The 20,897-nt window shown below is 42.9% G+C and overlaps 1 protein-coding gene across 4 annotated transcripts in view; it reads right to left on the minus strand.

Moving 5' to 3' along the window:
• Window positions 1–889: 889 nt before the first annotated feature.
• The window catches only part of thada (THADA armadillo repeat containing), a 272,868-nt gene continuing 252,860 nt past the window's right edge, over window positions 890–20,897 (minus strand). For 3 of the 4 annotated variants that reach the window (XM_060925591.1, XM_060925590.1, XM_060925592.1), the window contains 6 exons: window positions 16,956–17,080; window positions 15,619–15,691; window positions 10,653–10,812; window positions 10,451–10,573; window positions 1,759–1,928; window positions 890–1,612 (listed from right to left, as the gene is read on the minus strand). In XM_060925591.1, the coding sequence (XP_060781574.1) occupies window positions 1,295–1,612; window positions 1,759–1,928; window positions 10,451–10,573; window positions 10,653–10,812; window positions 15,619–15,691; window positions 16,956–17,080 (969 nt within the window). In that variant the 3' untranslated portion in view covers window positions 890–1,294. Of the gene's footprint in view, window positions 1,613–1,758; window positions 1,929–10,450; window positions 10,574–10,652; window positions 10,813–15,618; window positions 15,692–16,955; window positions 17,081–20,897 lie in introns of those variants that run through there. The other variant, XM_060925593.1, reaches the window with a different exon arrangement.

Raw genomic sequence — 20,897 nt, forward strand, 5'->3', positions numbered from 1 at the left:
AAAACATTTTCAAATATATAACGCATCACTGCCTGTGAAACACATGTCTGTATGAACAGTGAATGGCTGCTATCCCATCCCAGGGCTGATCCAAGAGTGTTCTGCTGAAACCCATACACTATTCCCCAAGCAGGAGACAGGAAAAATAAAAACTCGTGTGAAGGAATGTGGTAAGGTTTGCCCTATAAAACAATCCCATACTGCCCCCTACAGGCCTAAAGGTTTCCCTTAAAAGAAGCCTTGTGTGCCACCTAATGGCCAAGACGAGAACAGCAGCTAGTGTATGGTACACGGGTAGTGTATATGAAGTAGGGAATCATCTGGGATGGAGCCCCCATTACCCCCCTTCCCCCAACTCATCCCCACCCGTCTCGATGTAAAGGGGTCAGTTATTTTGGACTGTTCCCAAGCATTGCATCACTGTACAGTAAGAGAACATTTACTAATGTAGCCCTGAAGGCAATCCAGCTGTCTACACACATGCCAGCCACCAGTCTGCTGTTTAGTGCCAATTGCATAACATCCTACACAGGAGGGGCCTGCTGAACTATTTCTTTTTCTGGGAACTGTGTTAAAGTGTCAATCATAAAAACCAAACAAAAAAAAAAACCCAACTGGTTTTCCAACAGACTGTCCAAACAACATAAATGTGTAAAAGTGCATTTAAAAAAAAAAAAAGAGAGAGAGAGCAAGTGAGCGAGTTGACCTTCATGATGTTTGGATTTCTGTGCTATGGCCACAGATTCTGTTCTCATTTTTATGTGACAAAAATAACAAATTTGTTTTCGTTTTTTGTGAAATTAGTGGTGGAGCAAGACAATTTTGAGTCACGACACGTGCATACCGACTTCCTCCATCCCTCAAGCCCACATATGCACAGAAATGAATGTACAGTAGTAAAGCTCAGCTTTTATTTTGATGTAAAAGTGTCATTCCTGCACATCGTTCACCTTTTTAACATGCAAAACACCACATCTGAAATAAAATTAACAGTATATTAAAACATTGTAAAAACAATCTTGAGCTGAACTGCTCTTAAAGAAATAAAATTTCAACAACCGGGAGGAAATTATAAAATAATCTTAATATTTATACAGTCACAGAGTGAACGGATTTCTCTGACATCAGCTGTTGATCCAAACAGTAACTCAGAGATGCAGACGCTGTGAGCCGTCCAAGGTAATTTAAAATTCCCTAATGTTTCTCTTCATTCTCACTGAAAGAAAAATTGTTTTTCCCTTCATTTACTAGAACGTGTTAAAAAATGTAAGAGGAGCTGAAAGAGCTCTGGTTCTTAGCTGGAGTCTGTTTTTCGCCTGATTGTTGCCAGCACATCCTGAGTGAGTGTGGCTCGCTCGTTCAGTAGAGTTAGCTTTGCATGCTCTATGCTGGCAGAGAACTGGGGCAGCGCAGGGAGGGAACTCATTGCTCGTCGGGCCGAGTCAGCGTTAGCATCAGCTATGGCAGAGAGACGGTCAAGCTCTTCTGGGCACAAAGACAAGGAGCCTGGTAGTGTGGAGAGCGCGCACAGGTGTCTGTGTAACAGCCGTGCCCACTGCAGAGGCTCCGCCCATAAGTTCAGATCTCCCTTCTCAAAGAGGAACTCCTCATCCTGTCCAAGATTGAGTGTAGAGATGGATGTCAGTCTTAGCACGATGCAAGGCAAACATTCTCGAAACAAAATGTTCTCCAAGACACCATCTCGTACAGTGTGTTCAAATTCAAGTTTATAATGTGATGCACTATTTGTGTCCTTACCAAGTCAAGTGTTTTCTCATTGCCCAGCTCTGCCTGGTCATCTCCCAGCAGCCACTCTGTCAGGGTCATCATGCCAGTGGCTACCTGGTCCCACACCTGGAACAGCTGGCACAGGATTCCCACTCCCATCTGCAAAGCAACAGGGGGAGAAACTGCTCCTTGGGCAACACCTGGAAGAAGGGATATGAACAGAAGTGGATCAGGGAATGGAGGTCAAAGTGCTGAATTCTGATATCTTCAGATATTCACCCAAGACATGATTTGGGGAACAGGCTACTAATCCAGTCCTTGAGACGCCCCAGTTATCACATGTAGTGTGAACATATTTTATTCTAGAGCTTGATTACTTTATTCTGCTGTGTCAGTAGCTGGAGTCTCACACAACATGTGGAGTAACAAGAAGACAGAGAATGCTATGGTATATTACAAGTGACTTTGGAACCGCTTGAAGCAGAGCCATAAAGAGAGTTCAAAGGTGGAAAAACCAGTAGCTCCCAAAACAAACATCTGGGCTATCTGTTTTTCATTCACAGTTGCCCAACAGAGAAGCTGGATCAGTGGTCTGGGAAAGAAATACTCTACTTTCTACTGATTTCACTTGATCTGTTTGTTTAAATGTAACATCCCTCAACCAGTTCATTTATTTCTCGCTACAGCAAGGCACCTCTTTTCTGTGGAGCAAGATGCTCTTTTCCGAATCCCTAGCTTTCTGGCAGTAACCATTTTTACTAGGCATATTAATTAGTTTGGGCAGATGACAGACAACATTTCCAGAATCGGGATGAGGAAACTGTTAAAATTAAGCAAAGTTTGTGCGCAAAACTTTTATAGAACTCAAACCCTAGCACAACAAGGAGTCACCTCCCATTTAAACATTCCGTCAAATGAAAAAGACACTAGCTCAAGAAATGTCTGTGTGGCAGGAAACCACAGGTCATAGCAGAAATATTAAAGACTGCTTTTTTTCAGGGCACAAACACAACAGTTTATCACGAGACATGATGGGGGAGGGGGCTGCTGCTATATGTACAAGTCACCACTCACAGGGATTTACGTACTCACTTATTATTTATAGTCCGTATTAATACACATTATTAGCTCATCATACAGTTGTAAATTACATCAGCTGCCATTTTCTAGCTTCGTTAACTGTGTGCCCGGGCAAGCATAGCATAGCATAGCATGGGACTGGGAGTTCTGACTTGCCCGATGGGCTAGCTAATGAATTTGATTTATCCATCACTGAACATTGATTTGATCGTCCTGAACATTACAAGTGGAAGCGTAGTTCCTTAATGCAAGTAGCTCTCAACCTTCGACTGGCCAGGTCAAAGAATATAGAAACTACAGGTCTGTTACTGAGCTTCCCCCCCAATCTTAAAACTCTATGATCCTGTCTCAGTTGGCCATGGAACTTGGTCAAACAAGCAAAACGAGAACCACACACACACAACAAAACAAAAACTTTAAGGTTAGTCCCAGGCAACCTGTTGCATGATGGCTGCAGAAAACAAAAGAACAGAACGAAGGTTCACATGATAGTGGAAGTGAGAGAAGAGATTCAAAGGGTGTGTGTGGAGACAATATTAACACCCATTTAAAAACAATGGTCAAGCCCCTGTCAAGTCTTGACTTTTAATGACCCCAGTTGTTCATGCTTCAAAGTGCTCGCTGTGGCAACGTGAGACTGAGTCACAGCAAGTTTGTTTTGCTTTCTGGCTTCTCTACATTCCCTCCTCTGCAGCCAACGTCCAAATTACTTCCATGGTCGACAGTCACTCGGACCTGCCAGTCAACAAAAAATGCTCTTGCTAAAGGAAAGCATAACGACATCTTAACGACCGTGACCGGCCCCCTCCCCCCTCCCCGCAAGCATACTGGGAAAGTACTGTTGGGCAAAAAGTGCGTATCTTCTTTCCTTCCAGAAACTCAGCAGCTGCGGGGGGACACCGAGGGCACGCAGAAAGCTTTTGATTGTATACTAGTAGTGCTGATATAAAGAGCTGAACAAGAACGAGACAGGCTTTTCTCTCAGCAATATGATGGGACAGCCCATCTCGGGCCTGGCCAGCCTCTGATGCTATTCATCCCTGGGGATTTGTGATGGGAAGTGTCGGCCTATAGGGCTGGAAACAGGCCAGACCTGAACACGCCATCATCCAGGCATTAAAAGAATAATAGGAAACTCAAGCTGCTTTCCATTTCGGCCTTCTTCTGTGGTTTCACACTTCAGTAACGTGATTTCCCAGCCTCACCTCGGCTTACAAAACGCCCCCGCTCTCATGGTTCTGCATTTCTGTTTTTATCTTTGTTTGTGTGTGCCTTAAGGTGATAGTCTCTCTCTGAGACAGGGCTGACTATTTCTGAGCCTTATGTATAGGTGTAAGTCGCAGGTGACGGTTCCTCGATTTCAGAAACAAGATGACCGAACTTGACCAAAATTTGAACTTGATTTGGAAGGAGGTGGACAAACAGAACAATGAGGAACACAAAAGTGAAATGGAGTGACTCACAAAAAGGGTTTCCTAATGGCCTTTCTATCAAACAGCAACAACAGTGGATCTTCCTATAAACGTGTGACGAAAATTTGGATTTTTGCTGCACTTCACTAATCATTTAGCATAAAACAATGCGTATTAATTAATAAGCCATGCAGTTAGATTAAATGATGTCATATGATTAGGTAATGGCTATTCTGAATCCAAGACTGGATAGAATCAGGTTTAATCCTGAATGAGAAACCAGTTCCAGCGTCCTTGAGGAAAAAAAAGTTGTTTTGGAGCAGCTTTGTGCGGCTGTTTGAACGTACAGCCGAGCTGAGATTCCAGCAGAAAGCTTAATTCCCGTAATCGCAGGGAGGCAGAGGACTGGAACTAATTAAAAAAAAAAAAACCTTTTTGAGTAACGAGAGAGGGGCTTTGGTGTGCGGCGAATTCAGGATGTGAGGCGCTGCAGCTGGCCGAGTGTCGGATGTCTGTGTGTGGAGAGGAGGGGTAAGAAAGGAGGGAGTGTTTGTCTGGCATGGCATTGAAATCAGAGACATCCACAGCACAGAATGTGTCAGCGTGTTCTGTGGAGGCCTGTGTGTGCGCACAGGAGAACGTGAGCTCGCGCTCTCTCTCTCACACACACACACACGCACGTACGTACCGTACAACCACCCAGGCCTCAACATCACTTACGCATGCACAGAAAGGAATCTGTTTTCTCTCTTATTTCTATCAGAATACTACTAAATGGGTGGAATCCCAGTACCTGGTATTTGTACATTACATAAAAAGCACCACTAATGACGTATACTACAAATATACACTCACTGGCCACTTTAATAGGAACTTGTTCTTGATTCTAAGATTTTCTTGGCTGGCAGGAGGAGTGGAACCCAATGTGGTCTTCTGCTGTTGCATGCTGAGATGCTTTTCTGTTCACCACGGTTGTAAAGAGTGATTATACACTACCGTTCAAAAGTTTGGGGTCACTTTGAAATGTCCTTATTTTTGAAAGAAAAGCACTGTTCTTTTCAATGAAGATCACTTTAAACTAATCAGAAATCCACTCTATACATCGCTAATGTGGTAAATGACTATTCTAGCTGCAAATGTCTGGTTTTTGGTGCAATATCTCCATAGGTGTATAGAGGCCCATTTCCAGCACCTCTCACTCCAGTGTTCTAATGGTACAATGTGTTTGCTCATTGCCTCAGAAGGCTAATGGATGATTAGAAAACCCTTGTACAATCATGTTAGCACAGCTGAAAACAGTTGAGCTCTTTAGAGAAGCTATAAAACTGACCTTCCTTTGAGCAGATTGAGTTTCTGGAGCATCACATTTGTGGGGTCGATTAAATGCTCAAAATGGCCAGAAAAATGGCTTGACTACATTTTCTATTCATTTTACAACTTACGGTGGTAAATAAAAGTGTGACTTTTCATGGAAAACACAAAACTGTCTGGGTGACCCCAAACTTTTGAACGGTAGTGTACAAGTTACCATGTCCTTCCTGGCAGCGTGAACTACTAATCTGGCCATTTTCCTCTGACCTCTCTCATCAACAAGGTGTTTGTTTCTACCCACAGAACTGTTGCTCACTTAATGTTTTTTTTGTTTTTTTGCACCATTCTGTGTAAACTGTAGAGACTGTTGTGTGTGAAAACACCAGATGATCAACAGTTTCTGAAACACTCAAACCACAGTGAAAGTCACACTTTGAGATCACAAGTTTTCCCATTCTGATGTTTGAAGTGAACATTAACTGAAGCTCTTGATTTGTATCGGCATGATTTCATGCATTGTGCTGTGCTGCTGTCGAGGGATCGGCTGATTAGAGAACTACATAACACAGCAGGTGGGTGGGTGTTCCTAATAAAGTGGCCAGCGAGTGTAGTGCCGAACAAGGAAGGTAACATAGCTGCTTGTACTTTTCCAAAACAGTCCAATCAATGATGTGACGTTCTTGTTCTCGTGTCCAGTGCGCACACTCATCGACTTTCAAACAGCATGGAAAAGTAGGCGTGCAAGGTTGTAGGAAGGAAGTGTGGGTGTGAAACAGAGCGGTATCAAGGTGAGGAAAACAACACATCGGATTTTATAGCTTTGACTTCCTCCAGAGACCTACAGGAACAGAGACATGGGTAGTGCACAAGTGCACACACTAACATATCGCAACTGCAAAACATGAATTAGGAGTGCGTTTGGTATTTTGTGGACGAGAACACAGATTGTTTCCATCATCAAGTCGAGCCTTTATTTTATAGTGATCAACTACTGCAGCTATAGTTCTTCTTCTTCTTCTAATAAACCACCTAGACAGACTATATCTAAAACAAACATTGAAACTGTACTGGTAGAAGATGCTCGGATTAGGACTGTAGTATCATAAGGCATCGACTCTCGTCTGACACTTCAATGCAAAATCTAACCTCTCTGTTAGACAGTTTACACCTTCACCTGTCTAAAAAAGCACCACCCATTTGTGCTCGAGTTAAAAGGCCTTGCTCAGGAGCACATTACTGCAACATCCTAAGTGGAAGGAAACTACAAAGACGACTACAAAAGTCTGTTTGGCCAGTTCCTGAACATGAGAGCAGAGGAATCAGTGAATGCCTAACATCTATGGTCAAACGGCTGCCAAGTAGGTCCACATGTCCCGTTCAGCCATTAGCAAGACAAGGAGGCTGTTGTTTTACCGGACAGATAATCCACTGATAAGTTCAGATGGGGTTTTTTTGGTGGTATTTATGACTATAACGAAGCCTGGAGCAGACAGACAGTGTTGTTAATATTACGTTATTTGCTGCTTTGGTTGTCTGATAGTGCCTTTAACCTTTCAAACATTCTCAATATTTAAGCAGAGGAGCCAAGAACAACATATTCTTGGGTAATACTGGCTACAGATGCTGAAGCTTTTCGAAAATCCATTTCGAAATACTGGGCTGGAATGTTGAACTTGGACACGCCGATGGGAAAACAACTTTCCCATTCACTCATTACCGAAGCAATAACCTTATATTCGAATAGATGAATCAACAATTATTCATGCTTTTAACTAGAAACAGCAAATGCAGTGAAACAGAGGAAGATACACTAGAGTAGACCACAGGTTCATAAGTTCAAACTCACCACTCGTTAACTTTGAAATCGCCGATGCATGTTGTACCCATAACACAAATGAATTATCAGTGTTATCGGGCCGATTATAATCACACAGACATCAGAGCCTAATCTAGGAATTTGAAAATAGGGGACAGATCCCTCACTAGTTGTAGAAACAGGGGACAGAAAATATTAACATGGGTAAAAATATCCCTCATTTGCTCCAGTTAGTGGGGACAGAAAAATAAGTAACACATTGGTAGATATTTTCAAGAGTGCATCTATAAACAGAACAGTTTTATTAATAAAACTAAATACATGTAACAAACATTCATATCTGATGTTAATCTATATAATATCATAATTATGGCACTATACATATCCTTTAATACAGTGATATGAAAACCATATCAGCAAACACTTATCCACAGTTTATAGTACTGCACAAACATTATGATCAGATCTGAACTTTAAAAATGTAAAGATTTTAGATCAAAAACTATATGAAGAATTCTATACTGCAAAACCTTACAAATATGACTAGTTTTCTGTTAGATGACTAGGTTACTGTTTTACTATAAATCATGTGACTAGCCTATTTTTACCAATTTGACCACCAGTAGTATAAAATATTGCATTTCAAATATGACTAGGTTAATATTCGTATCTGCCTGGACTGTCACTTCGGTGGTAGCATCGTCGACTTCGGGTTCATATTTCGTTTTCTTCTTGGTTGGTTCATCGGTAGTACTTGTATTGGGTTGTGTAATGTCGGCTGGATTAGTATCTGTCACTTCTGTGTCTTCGTTTTGTTTCCTTTTTTCTTTTTTCGTCCAAAGGTCTTTCAACGTGACCACGCGTTTTGACATTGTTATGTTTGGACGAGACAGAACGATATGCCATGTGCTTTTGGGTATTTTTAAAACACTTCACACGATTGGTTGAGATACACTGTCTTCCGGTTCAGTGACCAATGATATAAGAGTTCACAAAACTGTTTTACCCGCTAAATAAACCATTCGGAATACTTCGGTCCTTTCCGATTGGTGTGTAAACAACGCTATATTTACCGCAGTGCTTGCTAGCTGGTGCTGACAAATTGATACGCACAAGATTCAGTAGAACGCGACTACACGCTCTCTACTTATAAATGCGCGACAAAATGAATAGATATGCGATATCACTCTCGTGCCCAAAAAGTGGATGTGCGACAGACAGATAAAAAACGCGTATTATTGTGTATTACGCGCCCTAGATTAGGCTCTGAGACATATTAGAAAGAAAGGAAAACTCAAAACGAGAAAATGGCCCTGCACACTTCTTCTCATCTTATCTCATTATCTCTAGCCGCTTTATCCTTCTACAGGGTTGCAGGCAAGCTGGAGCCTATCCCAGCTGACTACGGGCGAGAGGCGGGGTACACCCTGGACAAGTCGCCAGGTCATCACAGGGCTGACACATAGACACAGACAACCATTCACACTCACATTCACACCTACGGTCAATTTATGCCGCTTTTCCACTACAAACGCGGCTGAGTTGGGCTGAGCCGTGCCGTGCTGAGTTGGGCTGAGTCGAGCTGAGTGGGGCTGCTGGAGTTGCATTTCGACTACAACCGCGCTGAACCGTGCTGGCTGGAAGTGGGTGGACACATTGGGTGGAGTTAGCGAAAGTGGGTGGACGTCACGTGATGTCGTTAAGCAGCACAAACAGTGACATCAGTGATCTTTTAAGCGGTAGTCTCACGACCCGGAGAGTAAACAATAAACATGGAGGACATGGAGTCGTTAGTGTTGCTGGTCTTGGTGCTGTGGCTTGTTGTCACCGACAACGCCAACAGATACTGGCAAGAGCGTATAGATGAGGCGAGGCGCATAAGGCTTCATAATTCTCGTAATTCTTCTTCTTCCGGGTTTACGGTGTTTACAGATCCCAGCGTGCTCGCGGGGCGTGTGTGGGCATGTGAGGACACTCCTCCTCACCAATCAGTGCACAGGGGAGTGTCTGCTCACGCCCCCAGCCTCACTCGGCTCGCTTTGGCTCGCTTCAGCCCCACTCCAAAACCGTGCGAGTTTTAGGGGCTAAGCAGGGCTGAAGCGAGCCGAGTCGTGCTGTTCTTTGGTAGTCGAAACACGAGCCGTGTCGGGCTGAAGTGAGCTGAAGCGAGCTGAAGTGAGCTGAAAAAGGGTAGTGGAAAAGGGCCACTAGAGTCACCAGTTAACCTAACCTGCATGTCTTTGGACTGTGAGGGAAACCGGAGCACCCGGAGGAAACCCACGCGGACACGGGGAGAACATGCAAACTCCGCACAGAAAGGCCCTCGCCGGCCACGGGGCTCGAACCCGGACCTTCTTGCTGTGAGGCGACAGCGCTAACCACTACACCACCGTGCCGCCCCCTGCACACTTCTTAATGCTCAAATACATCCTTCTTTCCTGCCCAGTAATCCAGTTCTGTTCTTTTATGATGCTGTTTTCAGATACATCTCAAAAGAGTTGAAAACATCAGACTTCTTTAAGTTCATATTGTCTTCGTATGAAGAGCAGGACGGCAGTTAAAGCGATTAAACTTCAACTTAAGCTTGGTCTTTAAATGTTGCTTCATCTATCAAGACTATTTCAAGCTTATTACACCTCGCTTGGCCCTGGCTCTCACCAACTGACCTCCCCAGAAGGGGAAAAAAAAAAGTGTTTGTGAAAGACGTGTGAGGTTGCTTATCAGGGTGTAGATAGACGTGCCGGCAAGGATGTACTTTTTGATGTGACTGATGTATGAGGCTGAGTCGTTCCTGCTCTCTGCACCGCTAAGCCTGACACCTCTATTTCAAAGCCCTGAGCCTACTGGACCTCCTTCTCCCTTCTACACCTCGGTTCTTTTGCTGTTAAGGGAGGCTGTAAAGAAAAACTCGCACCTCCCCAGCCCCCGCTAAAAAAAAAACAAAAAAAAAAACACATCATCATCAACCCCCACCCGAGTCCCACAATTAATTCTGTATCTACCAAATCTGTACCCTGCTACTTGGTTATGAAATCAGGAAGTCCAACTCGGAAATCTCTCCTGTTTAACTTCAGTATTGTGTGTATGTACTGTACGTGTGTACCTGTGGCGATAAGCTGTGCTGGCGAGTAACAGATGAAGTCAGCAGCTTTGTCTCTCACATCCTGGTCCTCATCCTGCAGTAAGGTGAAGAGACTCCGCCACAGTGCCAGGGTGTGGGTGATACCTGCCACACGTACACTCTTAGAACACTTTTCATTTCCATTCTTTGCTACACAGATATCTAAGTATGGATAGCCACTTACCCATATGCAGGGTGCCAGAAGTCAACAGGGTGGGTGTGACCTTCACCAGCACCTCTGCAGCGGCCTGTTTGACCTCGACTGGCTGTTCCTCATTACAGTCCTGAGTCACCAGCGCCACCCAGCGGGCAGCCTGAGATGCTGCAACCCCAACCGGGTCCTCCTGTATGCACAGCACACAGGCCTCGTCTTTAATTACACGACTTGAGAATATCTGAAAATCAGTTTTCAATCATTATTATTATGCACCCGAGTCATGGAGGCGTTCTACTGTATACGTGTAGATGGACACGGTGACAAAAATTAACCCGAGTGCCAAAATAATGCATTCTATGCACTAATAAAGGATGACATTGTGAGTCGCAGTGATATTTAAGTGCCCAAGTAAATGAGGTTTACTCACAGCTGCATGCCCTACGTCACCTAACACCTAGCAGCTAATCGCCCAATGACCGTTCACAAACATCTCAATGACTTACGAACAACGCAAACCGCTCCCAATAAAACACCTGGGAACTCCAGCTGTCCAACCTTTTCCAGATACAGCTCACAAAACCATCTATACATATTTTACACGTACTAAACAATATAAAAACATATGACACGTATAATATAACCTTTCCTCTAATACACAACACAGAAAAGGTGAAACGCACAAAATCAAAGGATTGTGAAGACCATCTCAGCTGCTGTATTTGAAGCCGACAGAGAATGTGTGGTCTACATTGAATCTACATGTACAAACCTAACGATATAAAGGATATTGAGATATTCGGTTTTGCATTTAGGATTGTCCAAGATCCAAGAGTCTCCAGACTTGTTAAACATCACAGGAAGAAGCTCAGGGGAGGAATCAACAAATAATAATTGTGGGGTGCAGTGGTTTTCAAAAACAACTGCACTACTTAAGTGTTTATGCTTGAAGAAACATTCTGCTAACATAAAACTATCCCTTGCTTTATGTCCATATGTCTCATCTCATCTCTAGCCGCTTTATCCTTCTACAGGGTCGCAGGCGAGCTGGAACCTATCCCAGCTGACTATGGGCGAAAGGCGGGGTACACCCTGGACAAGTCGCCAGGTCATCACAGGGCTGACACATAGACACAGACAACCATTCACACTCACACCTACGGTCAATTTAGAGTCACCAGTTAACCTAACCTGCATGTCTTTGGACTGTGGGGGAAACCGGAGCACCCAGAGGAAACCCACGCGGACACGGGGAGAACATGCAAACTCCACACAGAAAGGCCCTCGCCAGCCCCGGGGCTCGAACCCAGGACCTTCTTGCTGTGAGGCGACAGCGCTAACCACTACACCACCGTGCCGCCGTCCATATGTTTACAATTGAAATATTATATTTTGCATGTGAAGTTACAGAGAAACCAGAAAGCGCAACCTCCTGCATCCTTTCATAAATGTTAAATAAACGTCTCCTCACAGAACAATTCACAATATGAATGACTATAGACACAATTTATATATCACATCACACACACAGAGGATATTACATGGTGGTGCAAAGATATGAAGTTTATCTTCAAGTGGTGAATATATTCACAAGTGAGCAAAGCAAATGCACAGAGAGGCACAGAGAGTTATGGATTCTCTTCAGGGCTGCCCTCCCTCCCCTCAGAAAATAGTACTGTGCCAGTCACCTCAGAGAATCCATAATTTCAAATGGAACCTCTCAGTGCATGGTATATTTGATTATTATTCTATCCACGTTCACTGGATATGAGCAATCTGATTGGCTACTCTACTACTAGGCTATCAGCTCATATACACTACCGTTCAAAAGTTTGGGGTCACTTTGAAATGTCCTTATTTGTGAAAGAAAAGCACTGTTCTTTTCAATGAAGATCACTTTAAACTAATCAGAAATCCACTCTATACATCGCTAATGTGGTAAATGACTATTCTAGCTGCAAATGTGTGGTTTTTGGTGCAATATCTCCATAGGTGTATAGAGGCCCATTTCCAGCAACTCTCACTCCAGTGTTCTAATGGTACAATGTGTTTGCTCATTGCCTCAGAAGGCTAATGGATGATTAGAAAACCCTTGTACAATCATGTTAGCACAGCTGAAAACAGTTGAGCTCTTTAGAGAAGCTATAAAACTGACCTTCCTTTGGGCAGATTGAGTTTCTGGAGCATCACATTTGTGGGGTCGATTAAATGCTCAAAATGGCCAGAAAAATGGCTTGACTATATTTTCTATTCATTTTACAACCTATGGTGGGAAATAAAAGTGTGACTTTTCATGGAAAACACAGAATTGTCTGGGTGACCCCAAACTTTTGAACGGTAGTGTACTGTTAGTAGAGAAAAACAAAATGGTGGTGCGTGTTGCTGAACCAACTGAGGATGAAATAGAAACTCTACTCCAAAACAAAACCCCCAAAAATACAAAAAAAGCAAAAAAAATATGTGATGGTAAGAACGCATCTTTTTTTTCCAATAATTATTATTATAGCATTTTTCACAAATTGTTACTGTCATTTCAGTGGTTTGTTTACATACTAAGCGGAATTAATTTTGTTGGACGTTTTGTATAAAGTTTTTTTTGTATAAAGTTATCGAATTTGCAAAAAATAAAAATGCTCCGTTTCTCAAAATTCAGTGAAATGTGGATAGAATAAAACAGTTATTCCGCTCAATCTCGTCATACATGGCTTATAGCCAACTACACGCCTCGTCGGCTACCAGCTCATGTACGACTCGATTTCGTGGAATAACTGTTACATACATACCATACATGCGTGCGCGTGCACACACACACAGTGGCATGCAAAAGTTTGGGCACCCTTGCTGAAAATGTCTGTTACTGTGAATAGTTAAGTGAGCAGAAGATGAACTGATCACCAAAAGGCATAAAGGTAAAGACGACACATTTCTTTTCAGTGTTTTCTGCAAGATTTGTGTATTATTTTTGTTTTGTACAATTGGAGAGTGAAAAAAGAAAAGGAACACCATGCGAAAGTTTGGGCACCCCAATACATTTGAGTTCTCAGGTAACTTTTACCAAGGTTCCAGACCTTAATTAGCTTATCGAGCTGTGGCTTGTTCAAATTCTTCGTTAGGAAAGGTCAGATGATGCAGATTTCAAAGCTGTATAAATTCTCTGACTCCTCAAACTTGTCCCTAAAATCAACAGCCATGGGCTCCCCTAAGCAACTCCCTCGCATTCTGAAATATAAAATAATTGATACTCACAAAGCAGGAGAAGGCTACAAGAACATAGCAAAGTGTTTTCAGGTAGCCGTTTCCTCAGATTGTAATGTTATTAAGAAATGGCAGTTAACAGAAACAGTGGAGATCAAGGTGAGGTCTGGAAGATGAAGAAAACTTTCTGAAAGAACTGCTTGTTGGATTGCTAGAAAGGCAATTAAAAACCCCTGCTTGACTGCAAAAGACCTTCAGAAAGATTTAGCAGACCCTGGAGTGGTGGTGCACTGTTCTACTATGCAGCGACACCTGAACAAATATGACCTTCATGGGAGAGTCATCAGAAGAAAACCTTTCCTGTGTCCGAGCCACAAAATTCAGCATCTGAAGTTTGCAAATAAGCCTGATGCACTGTGGAAACAAGTCCTGTGGACTGATGAAATCAAAATAGAACTTTTTGGCCACAATGTGCAAAGGTATGTTTGGAAAACAAAGGGTGCCAAATTCCAGGAAAAGAACACCTCTCCAACTCTGAAGCATGGGTGTGGATCGATCATGCTTTGGGGCTGTGTTGCAGCCAGTGGCACAGGGCACATTTCATTGGTCGAGGGAAGCATGGATTCGAATAAATACCAGCAAACTCTGGAAGCAAACATCACACCATCTGTAAAAAAGTTGAAGTTAAAAAGAGGATGGGTCCTACAATAAGACGATGATCCAAAACACACCTAAAAATCTACCATGGAATACCTCAAGAGGCACAAGCTGAAGGTTTTGCCATGGCCCTCACAGTCCCCTGACCTAAACATAATTGAAAATCTGTGGATAGATCTCAAAAGAACAGTGCATGCAAGACAGCCCAAGAAACTTGTAGAACTGGAAGCCTTTTGCAAGGACGAGTGTGTGAAAATCCCCCAGGTAAGAACTGAAAGATTATTAGCCGGCTACAAAAAGTGTTTACAAGCTGTGATACTTGCCAAACGGGGTGTAACTAGGTACTAACCATGCAGGGTGCCCAAACTTTTGCTTCAGGCCCTTTTCCTTTTTTGTCATTTTGAAAATGTAAAAGATGAAAATAAAAAATTGTTTTTGCTTTAAATATAAAGGGAATGAGTCATCTTTAACTTTGTCTTTTGGAGATCATTTCATCTTCAACTTGCTTAACTGTTCACAGTAACAGCAATTTTGACCAGGGGTGCCCAAACTTTTGCATACTACTGTGTGTGTGTGTATATATATATATATATATATATATATATATATCTTTTTTTTTAATTTAAATAAAATGAAAGAGAGAGCGAGAGAGAGGCTGGTGCAGGAATGACTGTTTATAATGCAAGTAATAACAGGAACTTTTTGAACTCATGGGCATTCCATAACAGTAAATGCAACTCTAAATGGTCCAAAAAAAAAAAGCAAACACATCATTCATTAATAAAGGAAAAAAATGTAATATTTCTCAGATCACTGTGGTATAAGAGGAATAATATACTTTGGGTTGTGCGGTTATAAGAAAATATGGGGAAATTTTCCGATAGCAGTACAACCAGTCATGTGTGATTCCTTACTTTCATGAAGGGCGCCAATAATTTTGGACTCGACTGTATATAAGGGTAGGTGAGCAACAATGTTTGTCCCTTTATGAAATACATGTCAAGCCTGATATCGAGTTAAGTACAGATAATCTGTTCGATTGAACTGAAGCAGCATGTAGTCTTCCCCTGACTGCACGTCTCCTTCCCACACAATGGCCCTCTCTTTCTTTTCCTCACTCCCCCCTTCCCACTAGTCTTCTTACCAAGGGTGTCTTTTTGGCCAGGTGCGCCACCAGTCGAGAGGCCAAAGACAGGGCAGCACAGTGCAGCTCCAAGCTAAACACACACAAAACAAACAAAGAAAAAAAACATCATCATATATTTCCATGTACAAGAGGTTTTGCAACATGGTATGCAAAGTCTACTAGGGTACAGTACATAAACAAACAAGCCCACACTGATAGTTCCACACACAGCAGTTAAGTTTATGAAAAGCAGCAAGAGCACTTGAATGCAGTCACAAACGTGGCCTTTCACAAAACCATGCGCGTAATAAAACGGGTGGGACGCACCATGCACTCGGCTACGGAGTGCTGGAACCAAAATACATCCAGCAAATGTGCAATTACACAACGCCTCCAAGAGTAACACGAGTCAAAGGGCAAGTGGTGCGGCAATATTACACAATCATGCACATAAGCATGCGCACACACTCACAGCCAGTATTACGGCGTTGCTTAATCACAGAGCAACTGCCACACTCCAAAACACTGGCGCTGTGTCACTGAGAACAACAATCCCACCAAGCTGATTTCTCAACACTGATCTTAAGGCGGGAAGATTGTCTAGGCCGAGGGGCGCTCTGGCTTTAGATGGAAAGGCTTTTTGTAATTCTACGCTGCAGGGTGTGTTTTCATTCATACAGACCTGAAATGGGGAAAGGTGCCTGTAATTCAGTCTTGAGGCCCCTTCAGCCATCTACTGCAAACACACACACACACACACACACACACACCTGTCGCCAGGTGCATGACCCAGAGACAGACACCCACATGCCTACACACACACAGATACAAATGCACACCCTGGCCCATACATACAGACATTTATGTGTGAGTGCATGCAGATAACCACAGGTACACGAAGCACATGGAGGTAGCTGTGAGCCTGGAAACGGTGAAAATCAATATCCTTCATGCTCTATCTCGGCTGTGAATGGATGATTGGCGTATACAGGGGAGCTGTTTACCACAGGCATGTGTGGTCTCTTTCATGGTGGAAGCCCACATCTGAAACCATTGCGCCCTTCCTCCCTGCCAGCACACTACGAGCGACCTTCTGCCACCACTGTGGTCATACCCACAGCCCTAACCTCCACTATTCATCAGGATCGGGTGTTCTTAAAGACAGAACTAAGTAGGCCGGTAGGTTTTTGGTGTCAGTGGAAATCTTTTCAGGGTGTGGCGAAGGAGTAAAGGACGTAGCTAGGCAAAAAAACGCTAACGCTGCTTATTATACAAATGAACAGCAGCTGCGCAAAGTTCTCACCAACGGCTGATTTTTGAAAGGATTAGGGTTAGACGCCGGTCAAACTAGTCACCTGTGCGTGGAGGTCTCCGCTACAGACAGGAGGTGATCGAGTGCTTTGTCGTCACTCAAGGACATACTATCGTCTTGCCATGGCAGGATGGAGGACAGTGGAAGGACGGAGAGAAGTTGCAGAACCTGAGCGAAAGACAAAATGGATTGTTTAAAGTAAAAAATAAAACCTCATCGTCAACGTAATACAAAAAGTGGTAAATGTTCCCCAAGTGTAAGAGTAAAAAAAAAAGTTACAGATCCGTTTAGAAGAACAACATGCACGCTGTGGTTAATGCTGTTAAATTTGTCACAGTCTGAGACGACCAGGGAGCATGACTTGGCCCAATACAAAGTGTGTGTGTGTGTGTGGGGGGGGGGGGGGGGGTGTTACCACACCAAAGACCAAAGCTGCTTATTTTCCAAAGAAAAATGTTTTAATAACAGCTCTGATACAAAACACTTACAGTGGAGACGCCTTTCATAAAACGTTAAATAAATGTCTCCTTTACAGAAAATCGTAATCCAATTTCATAATCCATTTATTATTAGTTTTAGGATATGTGGAGCGTCCGCCATACAAGTACCTGTGAATGAGCTGTTACGATAGAAGCGATAACATTAGAATGAGTGCTTTAATATAAACCTAGCATTTGAATTACAGCCGGCACCACTGTCAGAAGTGCCGTTATAGGAAATTCAACACCGCCGATTAGATTCGAGAATAAATCGGTTGGATAAGATCTTGTAAACATCCTTTATAGACTATACAGATCCTAGTGATCATCTGTTTGTCTATTATTGTTAATATAACTGCCACTGTTTTATTCATCATGTTAAAGGAACAGTCCACCGTATTTCCATAATGAAATATGCTCTTATCTGAATTGAGACGAGCTGCTCCGTACCTCTCCGAGCTTTGCGCGACCTCCCAGTCAGTCAGACGCAGTCAGACGCGCTGTCACTCCTGTTAGCAATGTAGCTAGGCTCAGTATGGCCAATGGTATTTTTTGGGGCTGTAGTTAGATGCGACCAAACTCTTCCGCGTTTTTCCTGTTTACATAGGTTTATATGACCAGTGATATGAAACAAGTTCAGTTACACAAATTGAAACGTAGCGATTTTCTATGCTATGGAAAGTCCGCACTATAATGACAGGCGTACTAACACCTTCTGCGCGCTTCGGCAGCGCACTGATACGGAGCTCAGATATCAATGCGCTGCCGAAGCACGCAGAAGGTGTTAGTACGCCTGTCATTATAGTGCGGACTTTCCATAGCATAGAAAATCGCTACGTTTCAATTTGTGTAACTGAACTTGTTTCATATCACTGGTCATATAAACCTATGTAAACAGGAAAAACGCGGAAGAGTTTGGTCGCATCTAACTACAGCCCCAAAAAATACCATTGGCCATGCTGAGCCGAGCTACATTGCTAACAGGAGTGACAGCGCGTCTGACTGACTGGGAGGTCGCGCAAAGCTCGGATAGGTACGGAGCAGCTCGTCTCAATTCAGATAAGAGCATATTTCATTATGGAAGTACGGTGGACTGTTCCTTTAATACAATTCTGTAGCTGCTGTTTATAAAATGGTCATGCCCATCACTGCCTGTCTGTCTGCTGGCCGTTTTTTGACATCGTCCTCTTGCACCGGACTCTAGCAGGGTTTCCCCTCTCTTTCTCATGTCTCCATCCTTATACAAGCCAAACACATCTGGTTCAGACCCAGCTCTGTCATCTTCACTCAGACACAGAAAGAGGTCTCAGATCTGCAATGGATCTTGTTTCGCTTTCCTCCGCGTCCTCTTTTGCTTTTCTACGCTGTACTTTATGCTGTCACTGTCGTGGGGCCTTCAGGCACACGAGGCACATGGAGGTAACAGGATATTGATACATTATCACAGATACAGACGGTGTATCCGTCACTGTGGTGGTGCCTTTTGTGCCATATACAAAGCTTATTAAAAGAGAACAGTGGTCCTTAGGTCATTCTGAAGGTAAACTACAGTAAAAGTCTTTGCTCTATGGCATTTCATTACCTGTGCCAAAGATGCCTTCAAAAATAATGAAATTAAATGTTTCTACATTTTAAAAATTACCAGAAAGATCAGTAAGCAGTAATTCATGAAAAAAAGGCAGTGCTTGGTGTGACGACCCTTTGCTTAAAAAAAAAAAAAGGATATATAATAATGTACATCATCAGTATCAGGTGCAGTTAGTGCAGTTTTATAAGGAAATGAGTTGTAGGTTTTACTGAGAATCAGCCACAGTTCGTCTGGACACTTTGTCACACTTCCTTCTTTTTTTTGCAGCAAAATCCAGCAGCCTTCATTATGTTTTTTTTGTCTGAAAAGTGGTCGTTTATGTAATATGCTGCTTTCTTTACTGACATAGAAACATTTTTCTGCAACATTAGTTTTCCAGCACAAAATGAAATGTGTTTTTGTACTGGTTCCATACTGTAGAAGTCATAAAATAAAAGTCTATAACAAAGTTTTCTGCATAAATATGACTGTGGCAGCGGGGGCGTGGTCAAGCATCGGTCTGTGACCGGAGGGCGGAGTCAGCGAAGGTAAGTGGCAGAATCACTGCACTTGATGTCAGTTAATGTGTTTGTGTGTCTTCCCCAGTGACCGCGCCCTATTTAAGGAGAGAGAGCGAGAGCAGAGGGAGCGCTCTCCCCAACCAGACGACTGATGTGTGTGCGTGTCTGAGAGTGTGTGCCGCTGAAAAGTGACAATAAAAAAAAGAGTTTTTGTGAACTCAGTTCTGGCCTGCCGTAAAAGTGACAATAAAAAAAAGAGTTTTTGTGAACTCAGTTCTGGCCTGCCGTCCTTCTGTGCTCCACCCACCCATACAAACTGTCACAATGATCTAAAACATCATCAGATTTTCACAAAAGTCCTAAAAATAGATAAAGAAAACCCAGTTAAACAAATAAGACAAAAATATTACACTTGGTCATTTATTTATTGAGGAAAATGATCCAATATTACATATCTGTGAGTGGCAAAAGTATGTGAACCTCTAGGATTGAGCAGTTAATTTGAAGGTGAAATTAGAGTCAGGTGTTTGTCATCCCACTGATTGAAATCAGGTGTGAGTGGGCACCCTGTTTTATTTAAAGAACAGGGATCTATCAAAGTCTGATCTTCACAACACGTGTTTGTGGAAGTGCATCACGGCACGAACAAAGGAGATTTCTGAGGACCTCAGAAAAAGCGTTGCTGATGCTCATCAGGCTGGAAAAGGTTACAAAACCATCTCTAAAGAGTTTGGAATCCACCAATCCACAGTCAGACAGATTGTGTACAAATGGAGGAAATTCAAGACCATTGTTACCCTCCCCAGGAGTGGTCGACCAACAAAGATCACTCCAAGAGCAAGGCATGTAATAGTCGGCGAGGTCACAAAGGACCCCAGGGTAACTTCTAAGCAACTGAAGGCCTCTCTCATATTGGCTAATGTTAATGTTCATGAGTCCACCATCAGGAGAACACTGAACAACAATGGTGTGCATGGCAGGGTTGCACAGAGAAAGCCACTGCTCTTCAAAAAGAACACTGCTGCTCATCTGCAGTTGCTAAAGATTCCGTGGACAAGCCAGAAGGCTATTGGAAAAATGTTTTGTGGACGGATGAGACCAAAATAGAACTTTTTGGTTTAAATGAGAAGCGTTATGTTTGAAGAAAGGAAAACACTGCATTCCAGCATAAGAACCTTATCCCATCTGTGAAACATGGTGGTGGTAGTATCATGGTTTGGGCCTGTTTTGCTGCATCTGGGCCAGGACGGCTTGCCATCATTAATGGAACAATGAATTCTGAATTATACCAGCGAATTCTAAAGGAAAATGTCAGGACATCTGTCCATGAACTGAATCTCAAGAGAAGGTGGGTCATGCAGCAAGACAACGACCCTAAGCACACAAGTCGTTCTACCAAAGAATGGTTAAAGAAGAAT

This window comes from Neoarius graeffei, chromosome 7, assembly GCF_027579695.1.
Source record: "Neoarius graeffei isolate fNeoGra1 chromosome 7, fNeoGra1.pri, whole genome shotgun sequence".
In the NCBI taxonomy this organism is placed as follows: Eukaryota; Metazoa; Chordata; class Actinopteri; order Siluriformes; family Ariidae; genus Neoarius; species Neoarius graeffei.